Source organism: Nannobrachium achirus, assembly GCF_963921795.1.
Source record: "Nannobrachium achirus genome assembly, chromosome: 17".
NCBI classification, from domain to species: domain Eukaryota; kingdom Metazoa; phylum Chordata; class Actinopteri; order Myctophiformes; family Myctophidae; genus Nannobrachium; species Nannobrachium achirus.
The window spans coordinates 31,458,736-31,474,290 of record NC_137824.1 but is presented as its reverse complement, the minus strand read 5'-3'; the positions used below and the strand labels follow the sequence as shown (position 1 = coordinate 31,474,290).

The 15,555-nt window shown below is 43.8% G+C and overlaps 2 protein-coding genes across 2 annotated transcripts; both read right to left on the bottom strand.

Annotated features, from left to right (window-relative positions):
* Window positions 1-1,105: 1,105 nt before the first annotated feature.
* LOC308302415 (putative threonylcarbamoyl-AMP synthase) lies at window positions 1,106-7,084 on the bottom strand (the record flags this gene model as incomplete). Its single annotated transcript, XM_080746669.1, has 8 exons — window positions 1,106-1,191; window positions 1,745-1,839; window positions 2,326-2,491; window positions 2,963-3,125; window positions 5,007-5,198; window positions 5,614-5,723; window positions 6,806-6,975; window positions 7,071-7,084. The coding sequence occupies 8 exons, from the start codon at window positions 7,082-7,084 to the stop codon at window positions 1,106-1,108; spliced, it is 996 nt and encodes a 331-aa protein (XP_080602795.1).
* A 272-nt stretch (window positions 7,085-7,356) lies between these two features.
* LOC308301567 (6-phosphogluconolactonase-like) lies at window positions 7,357-9,795 on the bottom strand (the record flags this gene model as incomplete). Its single annotated transcript, XM_080745589.1, has 3 exons — window positions 7,357-7,436; window positions 8,280-8,567; window positions 9,384-9,795. 3 exons carry the CDS (start codon window positions 9,793-9,795, stop codon window positions 7,357-7,359), a joined length of 780 nt encoding a protein of 259 aa, XP_080601715.1.
* Between the last annotated feature and the right edge of the window lie 5,760 nt (window positions 9,796-15,555).

Genomic DNA, 15,555 nt, shown 5'->3' with positions numbered 1-15,555 from the left:
ACATGGTGGCCGTTTGAGGTACTGCAGTTGGGGCTTCTAATCATGAACCGTAATGAACGACGCGCGTTCATGAATTAGAGCCCGAGCGCGTCCATGAACACAAACTATGACGCAAAACGCGTCACAGAAGCAAAATAGTAGCCCCACTACGTCACGTTTCAGAGGCGTCTCAAACGCGGAAGTACGCTTCATGCGCTGGGTGAGCAACTCAATGCAAGTGGACGGGCGGGGATATCCGGTGTCCTCTCTATTCTTATTATAACTCTATGATAGAACCACATGTCACATTGTTACGGACAAGCTGTGACCGTAACTATACACAATACAAAAATGTCCCAAGCAGAAATGGATTCTATGTAAAAAATAAATAAAAAATCGCTTAAGGATCAACTAGTCATGATCTGGTGGTGTGAGGACCCAAATGCAGGACAGCAAGGCAGGCAGAGTTCAAAACCCAAGATTGGGTGATTTATTACAAAATAACAGGGAAAACTTCACAATCACAATCTAACACAAGTAACACGCCATAATGCAGCGACAGGAGAGACAGACCTGAGTGAACAGTGTTCGGTTAAATTTGCTGAGCTGTGTGTGAAATCAGCGAGGCGGCACAGACGCATGTGAGTGAGTGTTACACCAAATGTGTGACTCAGTGACTGACTTACTTTTTGTGACCAGCGGCAGCGACAGAGCAGCGTTCGGTTAAACAGCTGAGCTTTGTGTGAAATCAGGGAGGCGACACCCGTGTAAGTGAGTGTTACACCAAATGTATGACTTACAACTTTTTGTGACCAGCAGGACAGATGAGTAGAGTGACGGACATGAAGTGGAGGTTTTGATACTAACTGTAACCTAACGGTCGCAACTAAACATGAAGTGACACGAAACATTGACTTGATAAGGACTGACAGGGGAACAAGACCAATATACACATGAGGACTGATTACACATTAGATACAGCTAGGGAAGACAATAACATAGAACCAAGAAAACTAGAAAAAACATGAAATAGACTTAGACAAAACAGGCAAAGTCTGTAACTGTGACACAACTGAGAAATGTTTACCAATTTATGAGATTGTTATAGCTTTTGTGGACACAGAGATCACAGCATTCTGCCCTTAACCCTGTCAAAGATCTGATAGACTTTGGCGGCAGGGACACAGCCTTCCCTCAAAATGGTTATGGTCCCTGTGGAGACAGAAGAACGTTTTTTTGTTTTTGTTTTTTTAATGAGACAGTCCAAACTAAAAAGCTGATGAGCTATTTCTTCCATTCTTTGGCTTCCGGTTGCCGCTCGCACCCAATACAAAACACTGGTGATGGTGATGGTGAAGGCAACCAAATGCATGATTATATATCCCCATACCTTCAAGACATGGTCCAGGGGCGCCACTCACTAGTGTCATGTCCAGCTTCACTCCACCCCAACCCCTAGCACTCACCTATTCAGACTCTACCTCACCCCCTAGCACTCACCTCTTCAGACTCTACCTCACCTCCTACAGTAGCACTCACCTCTCCTTGTGCCCCTTCTTTACTTTCGATAAATGCTAGTCTACAATGCAATATTTTGATTAGTTTTTTCTTCACCACAAATGTTAAGAATGTTATTTACCATATATACAGTAGCATATTGTTTAGACAGATGCAAGTCTCTGCGCTCTCTCTGCACGAGTAAGCCTGCTAAATGGCAAATGCCTACATTGTTCTAAAACAGCTGGTAAATCATTATACATCTTACCTTCATCGATCTTCAGGCAGTTGACCACGGTGGAGGCCACCACTTCATTGGAGTCTCCGTCACAGAGAACCCCTTGGATCTTGTGTCCCAAACGGCTGCAGCAAAAACAGATACCGGTATGTTACCAGGGCATACGAGAAAGTAATGTGTGTTAAATAGCTCTTTCTACCACTTTTTGTTCAGATACTGGATTCTGATTGGCTTGAAACAGTGGTAAATCAGTCAACAACCTTGAGTTGGCTCATGGACCCCACCCACTGAAACAATTAATGATTGTAACTAAATAACCTTGCAAGTTACTGTGTTTTCTTTCATTTATATGGTAGAAGTGGTAGAAAAGAAATTTGCCATTCGAGGGTTGTTGGTTGTTGGCTGATTTACCACTGTTTCGGGGTTGTTTGAACCCTGAAACAGTGGTAAATCAGCCAATAACCCACTCCCTCTCATGGTGAATAGCTTACGTATTCTGATAGTAATCATTGATACAGAGTATTTGTTCAGTAACAGAGTTGAGGGGTTCTCTCGGCTTATTGGATGGGATATATAGGTCCTTTAAACTGAATGCCAGCGGGCACACCCACCTGATCACCATGCTGTGGTGAGTACTGTCTGACTCTCCGCTGGGATTGGCAGAGGTGATGGCGAGGGGTCCGGTGAGGTCACACAGATGGCAGGTGACCGTGTGATCGGGGACGCGGATCATGATGCTGTCCCTGGTGCCCACGCGGTCATACGCCGCCGCCACACCTACAAACACATACCAAGACCTCAATACTGTCACCCTGTGTCTCATTACAGAATAACTGACTCTCTGTAGGGATGTAACACTTAATCCAACAACTAATCCATTTAATAAGAAGAAATCATTGATTGTATTCATCTTTTCACCCTTTCCCCCCCCTAAAAGACAATAGAAAATATTACTAAAATAGCAATCTACAAGCTCACCTATTTCTGCTATTTTTGCACAACACTGTTGTAATTAAGTATACAGTAGAATAGGGCTTACGTGGTTAATCAGACTAATCATCAATTTAAAATATTACTAAAATCGTTTTCCACATCGATTCATTTATATACTGTATATACCGATGATTCGTTGATATGTAGAAAGTATTCGAGAAATCAACAACAAAAAAGCATCAAAGGAATACTCAGTAATAAGATAATGGATAGTTGCAGCCCTGGTTCTCTGTGGAGCCACTGGTCCCAGTTTACCCAGTTTGAGGAGCCAGTCTCCCTTGCTGACGATGCAGCTGATTCCTCCAGGGTAGACGCTCCTCATGAACTCCCACAGCAGAGGGCTGAACGGGGGCTTGGCGCTCACCAGCTGCTCAACGCTGGAGATGCAGATACAGATGGGCTTCTCCGCTGGTCGATCCTGATTGGTGCAGGTCATACATAAGTTATAACCCATTTGAACGCATTATTACTTTAACCATTATGTTATGCTTTAACTATTGAAAAATAGCAGATCTACAAGCTTGTAGATTTGAAAAATCGTGAAAATGTGTGCAAGTCTTTGAATATTTTTGACCCGATTCTATAATGTCCCCTAAATCGTAACAGGTTTCTGAAGAACCCATGTTTCTATGTCAATGGTGCTCAAACTTTTTCATGTCAAGGACCCCTATCTCAAAAGATTTAGTTCCAGGGACTCCCAGAAGCTAAATTTAGTTACAAATCTTCGAATTTCAAGACTTTTCAAAAATAGCAGATCTGAACCCAGTTCTCCTGTCTAACTTCTACCGCTCTTACAGTTGTACTATATTATATTGACGTACTCGACTACCATACAGATGTTAAAGGTTATATTGTGTTAACATACTCTACCATACAGAAGTAGTAGTTATATTGTAGTAACATTCTTCTAATTATTTACTAGCCATAAATTATAACTTCCAGTAGAGGGTGCTAATATGCGGAGGTTACGTCTCTCCTGGAGTTATAACGCAGAGTAAAATAGCTCTCGCTGGTTGAGCCTCCATGTCCCTAATCGCCTCAAAACATGTTTAAATCATGAAGTTGCTCACCTCATCGTCGAAACAGCTTTATATCTACCGATGAGCCCACTCGTTGGCATGTGTTAGTCCATATGTTTCTAATAAATGAATGTTTACTAAAACTTCTTTGAGTCTCATCGCTTTCCTTGTTTTTGAACTGCTTGGGTAAAATGGCCGAACATATCACGCGAGATGAGTAAAAGCCTGGCTACGCGAGGCTACATATCACGTGACGTTGATCGCCGTTGCGATTTGCTCATACTAGGACATGACGTTTTTGTATGCGGAAGTATTCCAACGTTCTGTAGTTCTGAAGCGCTCTGTATGCGGAAACATTCCGACGAGGAAACGCGAGTCTCAGAGAAGTTTTAGTAAACATTAATTTATTAGAAACATATGGACTAACACATGCCAACGAGTGGGCTCATCGGTAGATATAAAGCTGTTTCGACGATGAGGTGAGCAACTTCATGATTTAAACATGTTTTGAGGCGATTAGGGACATGGAGGCTCAACCAGCGAGAGCTATTTTACTCTGCGTTATAACTCCAGGAGAGACGTAACCTCCGCATATTAGCACCCTCTACTGGAAGTTATAATTTATGGCTAATTATTTACTATTTACTAATTAAAGTACACAGTTGTAACTTACTTAGATTTCACTTTTTGTTTTCAAATGTGATGCTCAGTATGGTGGTCCTGTTACCATGAACTTCCAGCAATATTTTTAAAAGATGCATCATTATCAGTCCACGACATTGGAATAAATGTGTACAGGGATGTCCCCATCAAGTTTTTTGCTCCCGACCCATCATTGATTTTGAATATCTGCCGATACCGATTTTTCCAGATCCGATCTTGCATTAAGAAAAAAAAAAAGAAAAAGAAAAACACATTCACGTTGTCCCTTACGGTAGATAATTTTATTTAAACTTATATTCGTGCATTGGATCAAAACAAAATAAAAATAAAGCTTATCAGCTTATCTTTTTATATAAATATATATTAAAAGAAAATCCTGATCTTTTTCTCCCGTTTCCGATCTTTTGAAAATCGCCCCGATCACCAGATCTCTCCGATCCCCGATCCGATCGAGACATCCCTAACGTGTACTAGTCATATTGTGTTAAACATACTCTAGTAACTCTACCATACAAAACAAATTCATTTTACTAATTTACTAAGTTCTGGATTGCAGCTTCAATGATGGACAGAGAAAGTTGTGTAGATCTCTCTGTAAAGTTCCGACCACAACTTGCCTTGATGTTGTAGATGTGTTGAATGGCTTGGGGGTGCTTGCAGGACACAGCCAGGGCGTACACAGTGTCAGTGGGGATTCCACACACTCCGCCGTCCTCGAGGAGGCTGGAGATGTGCAGCAGACCGCTGGTCAGCTGGGAGTCAGCCACGGGACACAGACCCTCTGGTGCCGTCTGCTGCTGCTTCACATTCTGACACAAAACACACATGGAGCAGTATTAACACTTTTACTCTTTTTGTTGTTATTTATGTTTACTCTTTAGAGGCAGGGCAACAGATAATTTGAAATGCTAGAAATGCAAATAATGTGAAAACCTGTTATGATTTGGCATCCTCATAAACAATAAATATATTTCAGAAATGTTGTGGGGAAAAAAAAGGTGTTTGAACAGCTAAATCTGCCCCAACGTTCAGTCGATCAGAAACTGATATTGGTGTATATAAACTAAATATCAGTAGTGGTCGTTTATCTGTTATCTGTCTACCATGAATGTACATACTATGAATTTTACATTGATGAGTTGGCAATAGAATAGAATAGAATAGAATAGAATAGAATAGAATAGAAGTGAAGTGAAGTGAAGTGAAGCGAAGTGAAGTGTTCACCTTCAGTAAGGGCGGCCCCTTTGGTAACAGTCTCTGGGAGAACATACAGTTTGTCAGTGATGCCAACACCCCATAGAAACACGTAATGGAGAACACTGCCAGCATAGCAACTGTAAAGAAAATATCACAAAGACTTAAAAATGAAAGGCCAGTTTCACAGATGTATGTCACTTAAAGGGGAATAAACCATATAGGCTGATTTTGTAGTTTGTTTTCCAGTTCAGGTGAAAAACGACACAAGGGTAAAAACATGATAGATAATCCCTCGCCTCTCACTAGTATGAAATGCTTATGTCATTTTAGTGAAACCAATTCTACATGTATCTACTCAATGTTCAAGCACTATGGTTGAACAGTGTGAACCTGCGGTTAGTATTGGAAGACATTTCTAGCACCTACTTTCTTCAGTTCTAGTTGGTATGGATGGTGGCTCCTAACTAGCACCTACTTTCTAGTTGGTATGGTAGTATCTGCAGTGTGGAAAGCAGGAAGCAGACCAATATCATTTCCATGACTGCCGTTAGAAACAGCAAAACCAGGTTCCTAAATGCAGCTGAAAGACAAAGTAACAAACAAAGGACATTTAGCTCAAAACTAGGTATGTCAATTGCTACAGTAGCCCTTCTATTGAACACAATTACTCACCAATTAGCAGGAGAAAAACATTAATGACGAGGAAAGCCAGGGCTCCAGCTGTAAAGGCGTAAGCTGTCTCTGGTGAAAGCTGGAGTAGGTTACCTGGAATAGCAAAAATATGAAATATATATTGTCTTACCTTACCAAAATCTATTTTAAAAGGTAGCCCTGTCTGATAGCAGCCAACATACAACAAACAACATATAATCATTTACAGAAAATTAGAAATGAGAACCACCACTGAAAACCATTAAGCATGCAGGTGGCATTTCCAATGGAGTCTGCCATCAAATCAGACAATGAAAATATAAAAGCCCTGAGGTTGATCAGTTCCTTAATATATCCACCTAGAGGATCAGTTCAAGCTTTATGGACAGTGAAGGTGTCCTTAGGTGTTGTTTAATGTAAACTAAGTGCTGGTTTTGTGTGAGATATACAAAGGTGGAAACGTCACAATCGGTGGTTTGAAATAATATATAATTAATGACAATACAAGAGTCACTCAGCAAACCCTTGTCCAACCTAAACGCTAATTACTTTGACTGACATACTGTACCTGCAAAACGAAACCAGGTCCAGACAGCCCACACAGCCCCATAGAAGGACGGCATGACCAAGCCAAAGCGGGCACCTCCCCAGACCTGTAGACGGCTGACGTAAGCCTGGACGACGCTACCCGAGATGAGCACCCAGGGAACCGTCAGATGCAGGAAGAAGGGGTTTGTGCTGGAGACAGCAGCATGAAGTGCGGACAGAGCTGCCACCCCGTTGCACAAGTAGAACAAGGCATCCGGGATTTGACCTGTCTGGGATTCAGTCACCCCTTGATCTCCATCTAGGATTGCACAATATTAGGAAAACATGTGATATGCGATAACATTGTTGAATATTGTGATAACATATGACTCTCGATGTCTTTCTTTCTTTCTTTTTTCTCATTTAAATTGTATTTATTATTTAATATTTCTCATTCACAGTCAATCAAATACTGAATCAAGTGTAAGTACAGTAGGAATTGATACATTTTCGTTATCGTCATTAGCAATGCCAAATATCTACAGTACATTAACTCCCTCTTTATTCCTCAGTCCACACAGAGGAAACAGCCTATAGTTTGTCTCCTGAGCCTGGTCTCTCTACTTGGATGGTTAAAGCAGAAGCAGCAGGGTCATCAATCTTATACATTCCTCTAAGAGCCGCATCCCACTTCCAAGCCCATTCACGCCCCCTTTACATCGACTTCAACTCATAGGTAGAGCGTACGGTGTTGGTAGAACGTAAGGAATACCGCCCATAACTCTATCATTGGCCCCCTGTTGCCATGGTGACCGCCGTCCATTGGCTCGTATTCCCAGCTATGGGACCGGCGGATCCAATTTCAACCGAGGGGGGCGTAGCCAGAACACACACACACACACACACACACACACACAAAAATAGCTAATAGTTAGCTCACAACTTTCCACTTTTCACCTCAATCGCAGTAACATCCGTATACACCACGTCATCGCATCACCATTTTTTTTTTCAAAACTTTTTTTTTCCCAATTTTTTTATTTAAAACTTTTTTTTCTCAAAACATTTTTTTTTCTCAAAAAATTTTTTTTCTCCAAAAATTTTTTTTTCTCAATTTTTTTTTTCTCAAACATTTTTTTTCCCAAAAAAATGTTTTTTTCTCAAAAAAAAAATTTTTTCTCAAAAAAAAATTTTTTTTTCTCAAAAATTTTTTTTTCTCAAAATTTTTTTTCTCAAAATTATTTTTTCTCAAAAAAATTTTTTTTCTCAAAAATTTTTTTTTCTCAAAAATTCTTTTTTTCTCAAAAATTCTTTTTTTCTCAAAACATTTTTTTTCTCAAAAATTTTTTTTTCTCCAAAAATATTTTTTTCTCAAAAAACTATTTTTTCTCAAAAAAACATTTTTTCTCAAAAAACTATTTTTTCTCAAAAAAAACATATTTGGCCATTACACACACCACACTGCCGCAACATGGCGGTGAGGGCCGCGCAGCGGCCTGAACTCTAGACTTTGCCTCCTCCAGTGGGAACAACACAGGCTGCTGGAAACGCTGGACCATCTCTACCCTCAAGTACCTCCTTCAACACATTTGCTTTGCTGCCCCCTGTTGATACAAAGACCACACAACGTGCAGAGTTCACCACAGGAATAGTCATGGTCACCCGCTGTGGTGGTGGCTTGGGAGAGTCACTGATGGGGGCCACAACCTTCTCAGTTTCCTCCAAGAGAGGATGATCTGGAAACAGGGAGCAGGTATGTCCATCAGGTCCCATTCCCAACAGTAGCATACCAGTAAGACTCCCTAATCGGGAGATAAGCGACCGTAGGTCACTTATCTCCACAAATAGGGCAAAAATGTGTTTTGCCAAAATCTTCCTGATCCATGTTGATGACATGAGTGTAGACATACTGTGTAGTGATTTTCGTGATTTTAGGGCAAAATCTGTAGGAGCAGTGTCCAAAAATGTGTTTTTAAAAATCGGCCTGGAGGTGGCGCTATATGGGAGAGATTCATGTTGATGGGATGAGTGTAGACATACTGTGTACCGATTTGCGTGATTTTAGGGCAAAAATTGTAGGAGCAGTGTCCAAAAATGTGTTTTGCAAGAATCGGCCTCATGGTGGCGCTAGAAGAGGGCCATGTGAGAAATGAGGGGTGGGGTCTCCGCGCCGGCAAGGCGGACGAATAGGTACCGGCCCCGGCTGTCCCGGTCGCTCCTAGCCGGAGTTACGGCATTTTATGTGAGCTGCAGTGTAGGGGGTCCTCCACTGGGGGCGCCACCACTTTTGCATCCGTTCTGGAGCACCAGGAGTCGGTGGTCCCCGGGAATTCCCCGTGAGCAGCCCCGTTGGGGTGGTCATTTGGTCAGTTTAGCACATTTGGTCATTTTTTACATCTGGGGGTCCCCCAGGGACCTGGGGGTCCCTGGAGCTCCGGGGGTCCTTGGAGGTTGTAGTTTGGCAGGTAAGGAGTGTGTGTGCAAAATTTGGCATGGATCGGGGCAACGGTTGCGGAGATATGAGCAGGGCAAGAGTGTGACGTGTGAGGTGTGACAGACAGACTGACTGACGGACTCACTCACACTTTGTGCAGGGTTTGATAGTAAATGCGACCTACGGTCGCAATCAAACACTGGTATGTCATCGCTTGGGAATACCTTCTTTAGTTTCTGTGTATAATCCTCTGCACACTTGTCCACTGGCGGGGATGGATCTATGGCCAATATGTTGCTCTCGGAGATGTTAATCTTGGAAAACAACAGATTCTTGTACAGTCCATAGGTGCACTCTGGGTCATCAAAAGGCACCAGGCGTTCATCACAGAACCCAACAACCCACTCACTGCAGTCCAAGTCTGACAGAGCAGGCAGCTCTTTGCTAAGCATGGACACCAGGCTGCCACCTGAGAGGCCCAGTGTGAACTGGCCACGGGAGGAAATGGCAATTTGAGCCCGAGAGGCCACCAGTTGAGCCAGCACTGGGCCAAGCTCTGCCGATGAGGGAAACACGACCACTCTTCTGACAGGCATTGCACTGTGTGAAGTAAGCTGTGTTGATTATAGACCCACATGACGTCTCATCACTATATTGTCCAATCAGAAAATGGACATACGGTTACGTAATAAGTATTTGATGGTCTGTCCATTTTGCACGGACGTACACACATGACATAGCCACGTATTGGAGCGGCTAGCACCGCTCAAAAACAGTCCATCAGATGAAAAAAAAAACTATAATTAGTCAATGGTCTTGTCTTTCAAGACCATCGACAGGCTTATGAGGGCCCAACACCTATCTGAAGGTGTTGCCCTTCCATATGTTGCGGACAGCGGATGTGCTCCAGACAGTCAGAACTCACAATTGGTTCACGTCAATCGACCTAAAGGACGCTTATTTCCATGTCCCTATAGCTCTACGCCACAGGCAGTACCTGCGCTTCGCATTCGAAGGCAAGGCCTACCAGTTCAGGGTGCTCCCTGGCCCCTCAGATTTTTACAAGATGCATGCGGGCTGCACTCGTCCCGATGCAGGCCTGTGGCAAGCAAATCCTTCCATACTTGGACGACTGGTTGGTCTGCGCTCCCGAGCCGGGACCAGGCTGGGCAGGACACAGCGGCCTGTGAGGCGGCTAGGCCTTACGGTCAACTACAAGAAGAGTTGTCTCGTTCCCAGCCAGAAAGTTCTATTTATCGTCTTGGCCCTGGACGCCAAATGCTGGCCTCTCTCACTCCTCAACGAGTGGAGGCCATTCTACAGCTTCTTCTCTATTTTCAGAGGAACAAGAAGTTGAGGTTCAGCCTTTTCCTCAGGCTTTTAGGAATGCTGACATCAGTGACTGCAGTAGTGCCACTGGGTCTCCTACACTTGCAGCCATTCCAGGTGTCTCCTTGGGTTCAATCCCCTCACGCTGTGAGGTAGTGGTAGTTACCGATGCCTCGCCCGCAGTGTGGCAACACAGAGCTGTGCCGGGGCTCTGGACTGACTGGACAAGGCAATAAACGATGCAGCAGATAAATGTGCTCGAGGGTCATGCTATATTTCTGGCACTTCAACACTTTCTACCGGACTCTTTTCTACCAGATTCTTTCTACCGACTCTTTTGTTATTGGCGACACGACAACTCCTCACGTGGGCTTTCCCCCGCTTTCCCAGCCTGAGGGCTATGTATCTGCCAGGGCCACAAAATGTGGTGGCAGACTCTGTCTCGCCGGAAGCCTCCCTCGGGGGAGTGGAGACTCCATCCAGAGGTAGTAGAGGAGATTTGGCACAGATACAGCACAGCAGAGGTGGACCTGTTTACCTGTTTTAGATGCTAGAGCTCCTTCCACCAGGGCACTCTATGCCAACAGGTGGAAAATATTCTCAAAATGGTGCGAGGTCAACAGAGAGGTACCTGAGAGTTGCTCTGTGCCAGTAATACTACACTTCTTGCAATCGCTACTGGAGAAGCTGTCTGCTGCCTTCAACACTCAAGGTCTATGTGGCTGCAATCTCGGCCAGGCATAACAGCTAACCAGACTGTGGTCTGCAGCTCTCCCGAAACCTCGGGCTCCGCGTTGTGTGCGTTCACCATGTCTTCAGCCGCTTCTGTTTGACTTTGAAGTAGTGACCGTGTTCTTAATCCTGGTTTCTTACCCCTTTCCTTTCTCATGTCCCACAAAGCAAGCCCAAGATTCACTTCTGATCGCTAGTATTCCCAAACACGTTTTTTTATAACAGTAATTTACAGGTTTAACAAAGTATACTGGGAGCTCCCCAAGACACGTCCTCTCTCCCCACATCTCAACCGGAAGTCCCTGTCTCTCGATGTCTTTTTGTAGCTAACAGAGCGCACACTGAAAAAGAAAATAGCATCCCGAACTGAAAATGTATCTGTTCACTAAAGAACAGGAGAGATGAAGAGACCTGGGCCTGTACAAACACTCTACAACAATAATTTTAGAATATGGAGTAAAAACTAAACTAAAGTAGAAAACATATTAAAGTCACAATGTAAAAATAAAAACGTAAAAATGTAAAAACTATAAAACCTTGCTGGTCTCCAGCTCTCCGTTTGCAGCAGCCCAGAACCTTCTTGAGTCGGTCTGTGGAGACCACCTGTGGGCCAACGGGGATGAGGGTCTTCTCTGCGATGGAGTTGATGAGACGGCAGAACGTACCGTATAGGGAGACCGCCATGAACAGGGAACATGCCACTCCAAAAAATGTGCGGAACCTAGAGTTGTCACCATCATTTAAGTTCACAGTTAATTGACATACACATATTCGTGATTAATGATTTAACTGCGTTTTTGGAATTGAACGTTTGAGCATATAATAGATTACATTTCTGTTTGCCCTTAAGGCTTTGTAAACCAAAATTGCGCAACGTAGATGTTACAAATAATTTCACGCATTTTCAAACAATATTATGTTCATATAATTGGTCCTCACTAATGCTCATTGTCAGATGACACCATTTCTGTCCGAGGACAGTTCAGAAACCTGCCTACCAGTGACATCTTCGGTAAGCAGGTTTGGTCATTTCAGACAACATTTCAAAATGTGTATGTTTTATTCATGCAAGATTCTAAGAATAATGGCATCTATTTCTGCATGCTAGGGCTGCAGTTAACCTTGGAATCCCCATCGACGATCACATAGGTAGGCAGGTTTCTGAACTGTCCACAGTTCACCAAAGAGAAACAGAGTGAGTGGATGGATAATGTGCCATCTTATAATGATTGACGAGTGAGGACCAATTATACGAACATACGGTTGAAATTGCGTGAAGTGTTGCAAATAACTGTTCAGGTGATTATGTAACAATTGTGACAGGCCTAGCAGTACCTCTGGAGTGGGATGATGGGGATGGTGGCGATGGTGAGGAGAAGGAACAATGCATTGTGGGTCAGCTCCAGCGTGTCTGTGTTAAGGCATAAAACACAGAGCACCAATGCAGCCGCCACAAAGAACCAGTCACCTAGCATCGGCTCTCTGCCAGAGGCCACTTTACTGGGCTCCGTTATCAGGACAGACGCCACAAACTCCTCCCAAGCCTTGATCAACCAATATGTGGCGTGGATCCCAAACTTTGTTGTATGGTAGCAATCTTGGCGTAGGTGGCCGTAGTAGCTAGATAACAGCTGGGCCACCGAGATAATCGAGACCCAGGCAACACCTAATAAGGAAAGAAAGGAAAAGAAAGACCAAAAAAGGGTAAAGAAACTAAGTCAACACAGCATCAGCAATAAACAGCATTATACAATAGGTAGTTTCGGCGAAGCAATCTGATTGGTTGAAATAGCTATCTACCCGTGATGATAATGAGCATTATAGAACAGGGCTCATCAAACAAAGAAACGCCAAAATAGCTGCCGGCTCGCTATTATTGTTTCCGTAGACGATGCCTTGTAAGCGGCTACGCCAACAGTTTTCATGTGAAGTTCAGGGACATAGTAGCGAAATCTGGCATTCAAAAATTAGAAATTTCTATCGAATATCTTAATTACAATTAAATGAAGTTGACATGTTTTTTTAAGCATAACTGTTGTGTGTCTTAATATTACCCTTGAGGGTCGTGGTTTATCATAATTATTGGCACTTAAGCCCTGCCTACAGAACTTGCCTGTCGTTCCTGCAGCAAGGCTGGCGTGCCGATAATCATGATAAAGCACACCCTCTCTATGGAAAAAGTACACGCACTATAATACAGTAACAGTGGGGAGGAAATAATAGCTAATAAAAACAGTATCAATACAGACCTAAGGCAAAGGTTCGGATGTATCCAAAGCTGTAGAAAGCAAAGATGAAGGGAGAAACAGTGTCACAAAAGAATCCCAGGGCCATAGGCTCGGCGTACTTTGTGTTCTTTTTCTTCTCTTGCCCGATGCTCTGAGCATTTGTAGAGTTGGCGGTCCCTAGAAGGAGAACGTTGAACAGCGGGGTCCCGAACCCCGGGAGGGCAAGACGCTGAGTCAGGCCTTTCACCAGGAGAGCGGCTGAGCCGTAAATGGCAAAGACGAGGATGAGAAGTTCAAATACACCAGAGACCACCAGAGCCCATGGGCTCTGGCCGCCGCTTCTGGACGCCGCTTCGAAGACCAGCGTGACCGTGATGGCGCCGAACACGAAGGGCATGATGAAGTTGACCGTGGCCGAGCAGAAGGCCAGCAGGAAGGACAACAGGATGTACGGCACCAGACCAGATATGACAGATTCATCGAGGGACAGAGCTGATGCTGGGGTGGTATTTGTCACAGACAGATTGCTGGGCACGTGACTTGACAGGGGCGAGAATATTCCATAGTAGATACTGGTGGCACCGTAGCTGCCCCAGAGAGCGGCGTACCCGATGAAGGCAGTGCCACTCAGGTGGTCGTATTTTCGGAAGGATAGGAGGCCGGCCACCAGTTGGCATATACAACCGATCAGGATGAGGTGAACACCTACAGAAAACATTAAAGAGTAATTTGTAAATCTAAATTCACGAAACCTGTGTGCATGTGTGTGTGTGTGTGTGTGTGTGTGTGTGTGTGTGTGTGTGTGTGTGTGTGTGTGTGTGTGTGTGTGTGTGTGTGTACCGGTATGTCTGTCTCTGTGTCCCGGGCAAAACTCGGGTGCTGTCATGCTGTACACTTTCTTTACCTGCTAGAATATTCTCCACACCTTGTGGTTGGACGCCGGTGTGGGCAGTGTTGAAGTTCCTTAGGAGGACCAGGAGTGCACTGATGCCATTGGACAGCATGCCCAGGACTCCTGGCTCGCCATAGAAGCTGGCTGGGAAACCATCTGACGTTGACATGCTTTCAACGTCAGATGCGACAAGTTAAAGTTTTGGCTCAGTTAAAACAATGGAAAAAGACGTTAAAGGGACACAAGACAAACAGACAGACAGACAGACAGACAGACAGACAGACAGACGGATACAACGGGTATTGCACAAATGGACGTTAATGGTGACTATTCTGCCCAACAGGCACCGGTCTGGGTTCTCCAACATTACTTCTGAGACTCCTCAGGGACATTCAATCCCTCAAATAATGTGCACACACCCAGGCACAAGACTAGTACTTAGTAACTTTCTAACACTGGTGAATTGTTTGCCTTGTTGCGGCCAGCAAAACTGCAGACTGAAAGCACACACAATTATGAGTGAAGGAGGAGGATTGATTTGTCTTCTGGGAACATGTTTATTTATATTTCATGATTCATGAATGAAAGGCAGAAATGTGTATCAGATTTCATGGTCATGCAGCTCTTCCATTAGATAACTAATGTTACAAACAAAATTAGGCATTATCAAAACCTAAATATTGTATTCACTAAATGAGGAACATTTTAAACACTTAAGCCATCATTTTATTTTTCAGCTATTGTCGCGTTGCGAGCTTGGAAATCTATTTTACAACTCTTGACAAATCTTCTCATATGGGGGTCCCTCCCTGACACAAGATCTTTGGATGGGGGTCTGTGGGCCAAATCAATTTGAGGGTCGACTGACATGAAACATATTTGAGAACCACCAACTAGCATGTTGTCTCTGTCGGGTCCAAAACTGTTCAGGATTCAAATAATAAAAAATAGCTAATTTCTATTTCTGTGTGACACTGTATGATCAAGTAGGGCAATGGTTCTCAACCTTTTCAGGCCACGACCCCCAAAATAATCATATTTAACTGGGGACTCGCACACCCTTGAGGCACTAACTATTAATTGACCGAATGTTTGTCTGTCCGTCCGCTGTCTGACCGTCTGTCTGCATACTGAGATCAGTGATACTAAACATTGTCGCCACCATGGTAACAGCT